General features: G+C 40.3%; 2 protein-coding genes across 2 annotated transcripts; one reads left to right on the forward strand and one right to left on the reverse strand.

The window, feature by feature from the left end:
• Nucleotides 1-749: 749 nt before the first annotated feature.
• LOC103984455 (ATP synthase subunit delta', mitochondrial) lies at nucleotides 750-4317 on the reverse strand. Its single transcript, XM_009401943.3, has 2 exons — nucleotides 3955-4317; nucleotides 750-1440 (listed from the first exon to the last, which is right to left on the reverse strand). Exons 1-2 carry the CDS (start codon nucleotides 4228-4230, stop codon nucleotides 1096-1098), a joined length of 621 nt encoding a protein of 206 aa, XP_009400218.2. The 5' UTR covers nucleotides 4231-4317; the 3' UTR covers nucleotides 750-1095.
• Nucleotides 4318-4620: 303 nt separating this feature from the next.
• LOC103984454 (probable dolichyl pyrophosphate Glc1Man9GlcNAc2 alpha-1,3-glucosyltransferase) lies at nucleotides 4621-9042 on the forward strand. The gene is made up of 4 exons (XM_009401942.3): nucleotides 4621-5409; nucleotides 7414-7620; nucleotides 7704-7941; nucleotides 8281-9042. Exons 1-4 carry the CDS (start codon nucleotides 4690-4692, stop codon nucleotides 8649-8651), a joined length of 1536 nt encoding a protein of 511 aa, XP_009400217.2. The 5' UTR covers nucleotides 4621-4689; the 3' UTR covers nucleotides 8652-9042.
• The last annotated feature ends 243 nt before the right edge of the window (nucleotides 9043-9285 follow it).

Raw genomic sequence — 9285 nt, forward strand, 5'->3', positions numbered from 1 at the left:
TCATAATGATTCCACACTAATTAATATGTAATTATGGCAGGAAAATAAGTGCAATCACAGGAATCCTCATTGGCAAATCATCATGTATCAGTGGAAATCAACTCAATCTTCGGTTCATTACGAGAGGAAGACACTGCAGCAGCTGAAAGGTTCCATGTTGTGCCGCTACGCTCATCATGTTCCCTGAAACTACTCATGCCGAGGGTGTAGTCCAGGTGAGAATGTAGTACAGGTGAGTTCGATTGAGCCGAAGTCCTTTCGAGACTGACCAAAGATGAACCACCAGATGAAATTATGATTAACAATACCATAAATTGTTTGAGCTGACAGTTTGTTTCAATTTAGCAAGACAGACAACCATGAATCTATCTGAATCAATGTGATAAGTTTGTGGCGACACAATAATTGATTGAGATATGTAAAACGTAATATTTATGTTGATAACAAGATTTTTATTGTCGATCTATATTGACTGACATACGGATCACTTAAAATTAATTTTTTTTCTCTTCTAAGTTAGTGGTAAAGATGAGATTTGATCATTCATTTTCAAAAATATATCGGATGAAATTTTAGAGTCATACGACTCGTGTATCCGCCAACTTCAATACCAAACGAACGATTTGGTCATCGATCCGTCTGACCATCAATGGAATTGAAAACCATGATTGATACTCTAATTTACCGATCTCAGATCACACAAACTCAATACAATGCAATGTAGAGAACCATGGCAATAGACACAGCCATCAAGCAAGTTTCCAAGCAACCACATTTCGTAATCTAAGTCAAATAATACTCTTTAAGAGTAGAAAAACAACAAAAAAATGCCACTATAACAGGAAGGAGAGAACAAGTGACTTTGTAGTTCAAGCCAACAAATCTGCTAGAATTTCGTATCTACGTGGAAACAAAATAATGCCAAACATTCCAGATTTGTACAGCAAGATCACAATCAAATTACCACAGTGCTTTCAGCTGAAACAAAAATTTATTTGACTTTCCCCTTCTTTCCTCTCATATTGAGAGTTGGCCATTTATCTGAGTTCAACGATGGTTCAAGAGGATTGTATGCCAAGCGATAAACACTATCATTCAACCAGATAGTGCAGCATTCAGTGCACTATGAACATCGACGCCAATCTGTGCTTCAGCCTTTTCCAAGTCCGTGGTAGCTGAGTTTAGCTTCTGGGTGAAGTCAGCAAGTCCCTTTTGGACCAGACTTGGATCGATGCGGTCAACAGGAACAGCCTCAACAGCAACTATGTCTGTAACTGAGTTAGCATGTACGAAAGCAAACCCACTGCTAACAAAGTACTTGGTAACTTCATTCCCTTCGTGTACGGAAAGGACCCCTGGCTTGAGCTCGGCAATGGTGGCAACATGTCCAGGCAAAACACCCATTTGCCCTGTAGTTGCTGGTACAATGACCATATCAACCTGAAAATAGATAAGTTAGAGGACAAAGAAATCGAAATAGTAGTCCGTTTGTCAGCCTTAGTATTTCATATAGACACCATGGTTGGATTTTAAAAATCAGCTAATAGAAAAATATTGATGATCATGGCATGATTTCTTTAAAAAATTAGTGGTTATAGGGCCAAATATGATCAATGACAAGTCTGCTTGAACTTTCTAGCAGTCACAACTAATTTCTCACGGACCATCTCCATCTCCACAGTGTACATGAAGGAGGTCAGGGTCAATGTGCACTCAGAGATACATAGCCAACACTTTACCAGAACAATGCTAGTCAGCGTGCACTTTGCATGATGATGTGCAAATAATCAGATTATTTTCCACATGAAGACATTTTAGAATATGACCATGCTTGAATTATTTTTTTACAGGACATCTCTATTGAATCCTTCTTCAGATAATGCTTAGAATGCATTAACAGATCATGCTTGCTAAATGGCTAGGGAAATTATGCATCTAGTTTTGATGGATTAATAGGTAAGACTCATGCAGATCACAAACCTTAGAGAGAAATTACACACGAATCTGTCATACATTGTGATGGTTGCAAGTATTAACATCTATGTCATACATGAAGCACGAAGACTTCAAGATTTTCCATATCAAATAGCTTGTAGAAAATGTATCATCAAAGTTTATGAAATCTCTTGAAGAAACCATCTCATTGAGCCATAGCTTAGGTTAGAGGAATAATACCTCTGCTAACAAAGAGTTTAACAGCGTTTATCATTTTATTCAACATTTAGGCTTCCAAATCAGCTCTTATAGGAAGTAACTACAAGTAAGATTGTAACTGAATGTTCTGTGGCACAGTGGAGACCCTTCCACTTGCTGCCAGTCCGATCAAAATTTTCATAAAGAACCAAGAATAACCATTTTTTTTAATCTATTAGCTTGGGAAGGGCATATCATCAAAGCTCTCAACTTTTCTTCAGGAATTATGTCGTTGAGCCATAGATAAAGCTAAATAGAGACAACCTACTCTCGCAAAGAATTTAACATTGATTACCATTTTCTTTGACATTCCAGCTTTTGGATCAGCTCTTTTATGGTCATAATTCCTCATGAGATAGTACCTTCAAATCAGGACCTCACATTCACTAGACATATATAATACACTCTCACAATGCATTGGTCTGTGCACCAGGCTTTGCATGCCAATATCACACTTAGATTATATCTTTGTAACTTCTAAGTCTGGTAATCATGGTACAGCAAAACTTAAATTTTCAGAGGGATGATTCCTTGAAGCAATAAAATGTACATTCCAAAAGGAAGGAATACATAAAAGAAGAAAGTAAATATAAACAAATAGCACTAATGTAACTGCACATTACACATAATGCAAGTATTCACTCTTGAAGGCTCTCGTCTAAAAAAATTTTCTATGAATATCTAGCATTATGGCTCTCACATCCTTAAAAGGTAATGCATTGAAAGCCAAACACAATGAATCGATTAATACTGAAAACATAAAGCAAGAATATTCAAAAGCGACAACTAAAACAGTAACAGTCCTTGTCTTATAATGTTACATAATAAGTTCATTGGGGTATGTTGTTATCACATCAACCACGCACAATAATCCTCTTATCCTTGTGTATTTGCATGTTGACATAAGCAGCAGGTATGAGTTTTAAAAAAAAGTTATTTATCTCCTTTATTAATTGTTCCAAAGTTGTAAAACATCCACTATATTTCACCAAAAATAATGATGAATTAGACCAAACCTACTAGCGGCTTCCATCACAACGAGATAACAAGTTCAGAAGCTTTTAATAGTTTTGTTCCTTTGGCATATTTTTCCAGTACTATTACAACCATCCTTCTCTCTTTCTCTAACAATTCCAACTTTGTTAAGTTCATAATTAAGTGATTAGACTAAGAAGATGTGGTCTTCCAACATTTGAAGGATGCCCAGGGTTTTGTATATACAAAATTGAATGATCAGCCATATTTAATTATGTAGTTTTAGCTAACGAATCTAAATCCTGCCTCTACCATTTAGGTATGCTCCAGCCTTACCTTCCACTAACATTGGTCAGATGAGGAATCCTAGGGTTTCCTCAATCTATCACCGCCTATTATAAGGCATAACTCACTCAGAAACCTAACCAAGTCCTTATCACTAAAATATCAACAATCTAACTGCATGAGATGTCCGATTCAAATTTCAGAGTGCACCTTCCAGCATCCGAGCTGTTGCTCCCGGACACAATCAACCACAAAACTTTCATCCACCATTTCGGTGATTGCAAGAACTAATTCCTAGCAATTGACTGAAGAGGATGGAATGAATTGACAATAACATTATAATTATATATCTTATTTCATCAATACAACTTAAAATTCTTCAAAGATTTCAGATCCTAAACTAAATTTATGAGATGTATTAACAAAGATGCAGAAAAACCCAAACATCAAGGAAAACAAAGAATCTAGATGAGAATTAGGAGGTGAAGTGAGCAAGCAAACCTCCTTGTTGGAGATCTCGGATTGGTAGGGGAGGACGAAATTGACGGTGAGCTTGGAGGGGATGGAGGAGGGGGTAGGTGGGCGGGGCTTCATGAAGGCGAGTGGCGTCTTGGGCGGGTCGATGTTTGGGGCCACCTTCCGCCACGCCTCCACGAACGCCGTATCCTCCGACGGCGCTGCCGGGAGGTCGGTGGAGAAGGGGCGGAAGGAGGCAGTGCTGCGGTGACCGCCTCCGCTGAGGGCGCGTGTCAGGAGGCGCGAGGCTTGGCGGGACATGGTTGGTCGCTGCGCCCACGCGATCTCTCTCGCTCGCACGCTCAGTTGAAACGGGGGAGACGATCGAGAGAGAGAGAGAGAGAGAGGGAGGGAGAGCGTTAACTATAGATTGGGGCTTTCTTCTTGGGTCCAAATCAGCTGTTCTCAGCCATCTTACCAGACAGGAAAAAGCGCGTTCCTGTTGGTTAGTTTCGTGGGCCCCTCTGTAGAAGCTGCTTACTAGTGCGGGGTCCATACTTAAAGCCCAAACCGAGAGGCGATATTTGCTGTTGCAAAACAATTGTCCGATGTTTTCCTAGTTTTTAGTTCTTCATAATCTAATCTATATTTATATATACACATTTGGGCTTCAATTTGGTCCAATTAGCAAGTCGTTCATATTGGGCTATTGGGCCTGAAAGCTCTCCTCTTCAAAGAGAGGAGGAGCCGCAGCAGAGGTCCACCGGTGCGGAGGCTGCGATGGGCGAGGCAGAGTGGCTTTGGGCGGTGGCGACGTGCGTAAAGGCGCTACTGATCCCGACGTACCGCAGCACCGACTTCGAGGTGCACCGCCACTGGTGCGCCCTCACCTCCGCTCTTCCCCTCGCCCGCTGGTACTCCGACGCGTCGGCCCCCTGCTGCCCCCTCGACTACCCCCCGCTCTTCGCCTATTTCCAACGCATCCTCGCCCTCCCCGCCACCGCCCTCGGCGGTCACCCCTCCGACCTCCTCCGCCTCTCCCCCTCCTCCCCCTCGTCCGCCCCCCTCCCTGTCCTCATCTATCTCCGCGTCTCCGTCGCCGTCACTGACCTCGTCTTCCTCCTAGCCGCCGCCCGCCTCGCCCACCGTCGCCTCCCTCCGGCCAGCCGCCGCCTCGTGCTCGTCCTTCTCCTCTGGTCCCCCGCGCTTTTCATCGTCGACCACATCCACTTCCAGTACAATGGCTACCTCCTCGGCATCCTCCTCCTCTCCCTTTCCTTCCTGGAGGAGGGGAAGGATCTCGCCGGGGGACTCGCCTTCGCCGTCCTGATCTGCTCCAAGCACCTCTTCTTGGTCGCCGCACCCCTGTACTTCGTGTACCTACTTAGGCATTACTGCAGGGGGGGCTCGTGGGAGGCATCGAGGAGGTTTCTGACCATGGGCGCGGCAGTGGGAGCTGTATTCGCCGCTGCATTCGGGCCATTCTTGTACTATGGGCAGGTGAGCGTTGATTCTTTATCGAGTTACTTCTATTTTATGTTTGGTTGGAACGTGAAAAAGTAAAGATCTTAGTCGAATTGATCTTCATTTAATTGCAAGATGTGATTGCAAAATTGGGTCTTTGGCTTGCAAATTCCAAATTTTTTCACGGTAGAAAACCTTTTCTTTCCGTCACAATACTAGTGAAAAAGGTCCAACAATTTCTGTTCAAGAGGGCATTTTCTGAGTCCAGTTGGCAATTTCTTTTTCAGTTTCTATTCTGATTGAATCGATTAGGGAACAATCATGTTTTTGATGATGCCGAGCTCTTTTCTAAGAACAAGGTCACTTATTTCTTGCAATGCTTGGCATAGAAGGGAAAGTGTACAGATTTAGATTGTTGGTTGTGTTCACGACTTGGAGGACACGGATGAGATCACTCTGGAGAGAGACACCACAAGACAACCCACTAAGGATTAAGGCCTAAGTTTCTAGTAATCTACAGCCATTTTGAATAGCTTCTGTTGATCTACATGGCAGATGCAACTCCATGAACTTAATTGACACATCTTAGCTCTATGATGTGTGCACTTCCACAAGTCTTATGTTGACCCTATCTTTGGTTCAACACATGCAAGGCATATGCTAAATGCTCAAGTAATTATAATGATCCTATGCATTGAAGGAACTTTTCACTAAGTTCCTAAGGATGAGCATGGTGGATGTATTGGTTATTGACTACTCAGGGGAAACATTGCTGTTCCAACTGCAAATGAGATATTCTATTAAACAATGTTCAATCAATTGTTTCTATGCCGTTGCTTATAATCTCTAGGTGCCTACACTGTGTAGACAAATATTTCAACTTCTTCCATTGTATATATTTATGCCATCCATAATTCAGAAGGTTCATACCTGGATTGAGATTTAATAGGGATTATGTGAAAAGGATTGACAATGTCGAACAAATCAAATTGGCAGAACTATATTTTTTGGCATTATATGCACTTATTTTGATGCTGTAATGATCATCCAATATGCCTAGGATATCTTCAATGCGAAACATTGTTGGATTAAGTTCAATTATCCAAACTCCCAAAATTTTTGTCCAAATATAAAATACACAAGGTGATCAAGAGAGAAATTCGGGTAAGAACTTGGATATACTCTTGAGAATTCTTATTCATAATAAGGCATATTTCGATTTTCCTTGGACTTGGTGCTGTTGGTAATTTCAGTTTATGATGCTGATGCAGCATCTTATGACGATCGGTTAGGAATTCATGTTTTTAGATACAATCTTGTAATACTTCGGTTTTCTCTATTCTAATACATACAGTTGGTATTTTTTACATGAATGCTCATATTTGCACATGATAGTTAAGAATTGGACATAGTGATAATTGTGTAACATATCCACCTACTTAGATTGGACCCAAAGATTCTTGTGCAGGATAAACAAGACTTGGATGAAGTGATATTTCTATCATCCATAATTATTACACCATCAATCTCAGGCTCTGTAAATCGTGTAGTAATAATCCCATTCATTTTATATAGGAGCCCGTTATTGTGTTAAATTATCCGATCTACTTGTCCTTGATTTTGTGCCCTTGGCACATATTGGATGTCATTTATTAAGAAAGCTAATGGTTTTTATAAATATCTTCCGAATCCGTCAGTTGAATATATGATGAAGTCTTCGACTTTAATTTGCTAGATATTGAAAATAACTGTTTTCTTGGGGCTAGGTACCAAGACTTCTATAATGACAATACTATTGGTATATTGTCAGAATATGGGGATTGATTTAAGCAGAGCTACTCCTTGGGTACCATATACAAATTGAACTTCTTGTAATTCCTTTTGGTTTATTATCTGTTTATTATTGACTTGTACATGGTGCAATTCTTAATTCCTTTATTGAATATTTCTGATACTGCTGTCTTATAAGATAGATTTGCTTCTTGCAAGATGTGTGTGATTTGAGTTTTCATCCCATTTTTAACACTTGTATTCCTGCAGATGCAACAGGTTCTTAGCCGTTTATTTCCATTTGGCAGGGGCCTGTGCCATGCATACTGGGCTCCAAATTTTTGGGTATTTTATATACTTCTTGACAAGGTCCTTTCCTTTGTGCTTTTGAAGCTGGGATTTGATATCCCAGCTCCAAAAGCTTCTTTTACTGGTGGACTGGTTGGAAATTTCTCCCAATTTGCTGTGCTCCCGCAGGTACTGTCCCATTTTGTTGCTTCCAGCAGTGAGTATTCAGCTAGCTGTTCTGATCTGACATCTTCAAACTTCTGAATTGATAGGTCACACCATTGATAACCTTCTTGCTGGTGATATTTGCTATGTCTCCATGTCTCATTAAGGCATTCCAAAAGCCCCAGCCAAAACACATAACTAGATGGGTGGCATATGCCTTTACCTGTGGCTTCATGTTTGGTTGGCATGTTCATGAGAAAGCATCACTTCACTTTACAATCCCACTTGCTCTAATTTCAGTGAATAATTTGGATGATGCAAGACATTATTTCTTGTTGTCAATAGGTATGCTCTCAAAAGCAGTGTTTTCATTTATTTCATGCAGATAGGAAGCTGTTCTCTTGGTGAAGTCTTTTGGATTCGTAACCTGTTTAAGTAATTACAGAGCTCTGTATCATTGATGTGTGCGTGATTACTCGAATTACTCCATCATCAGAAACTTGTTTCTTGTTGGTATTCATAGTGCTTCTCTGCAGCAGATTTCACGCATTGACATATATGTTCTTCTTAGAATTTGAGACCTGAGAAGATTGTTGTGCTGCTCTTTTAGCTACGATACTATGGTTAGTGTTCTGTTCATTGTTTATGCGACTAATATGTGGTTACCATTTTTATTTATTGCAGTATCCTGTTACTCCATGTTTCCTCTGCTGTTTGACCCCCAGGAGTACCCAATAAAAGTACTGCTGTTGGCCATACACTCCATTCTCATGTGGATAGGTTTTTCCTCATGTTTCAGAGTAGATGTTGCTCCTGGAGGAACTAAAACCAACAATTCAATTGCTTCAAATGGAAAACAAGGATTTATTGGAAAATTTGGAACAATATATCTTCTGGGATTGTTGGGTGTGGAATTATGGGGTCAGCTGTTGCACCCATATATTTTCGGCAGTAGGCTTCCATTCCTGCCTCTTATGTTGATTTCCATATACTGCGCTGCTGGGATGATGTACTCTTGGGTATGGCAGCTCAGGCAGATACTCAAATGCGGCTGATATGTATATCTTTTTCTTTCTAAACAGACAAGTTTTCATTGATATCAGTTGGCAGAGAATTTTGATTAGAAGTTATTGGAGGATTTTGGCCATCAACAATTTTGTATTTATTCAGAGAAACCCCCTTTCTAGTTGTATGTTTTTGGACCAAAAAAAGTTAACTGTATACAAAGTGGACAGAAAGAAACCTCTAGGGTATGGAAGGGATTTCAGCTAATGCCTCATGAGCTGCTACCTGCAATTTCTACAGCAATGTTGATGCATAACAAGCAGTTATTTGTTTCAGGAGTTCTGCTATAAGCATTACTGATTGATTCTTTTCCTGTTGTCTTAATAACTCTTATTAAAGTTTAGCTTGAGAAGTTATCTTAGTCCATTGCTTTCTTGCTCAGTGCTGTATACTGTAATTTCTCTTAATTCACACAGGATACAACTGTTGCATAGAAGAGGAAAAAACATGAACAGAGACACAGAATCAACATCACTTCATACAATTCAGATTTGATGAAGCCTATATCACATGCCTACTCTATTCCCATTCATTAAGAACATGATCATGGAGGAACTGATGTTCTTGAGTCCTCTAGAAGGTCATAGCAAGGGTAACATGTGTGTAAAGATGAGGGTATAGAGA

This window comes from Musa acuminata, chromosome BXJ2-5 (assembly GCF_036884655.1).
Source record: "Musa acuminata AAA Group cultivar baxijiao chromosome BXJ2-5, Cavendish_Baxijiao_AAA, whole genome shotgun sequence".
Taxonomy (NCBI): Eukaryota; Viridiplantae; Streptophyta; class Magnoliopsida; order Zingiberales; family Musaceae; genus Musa; species Musa acuminata.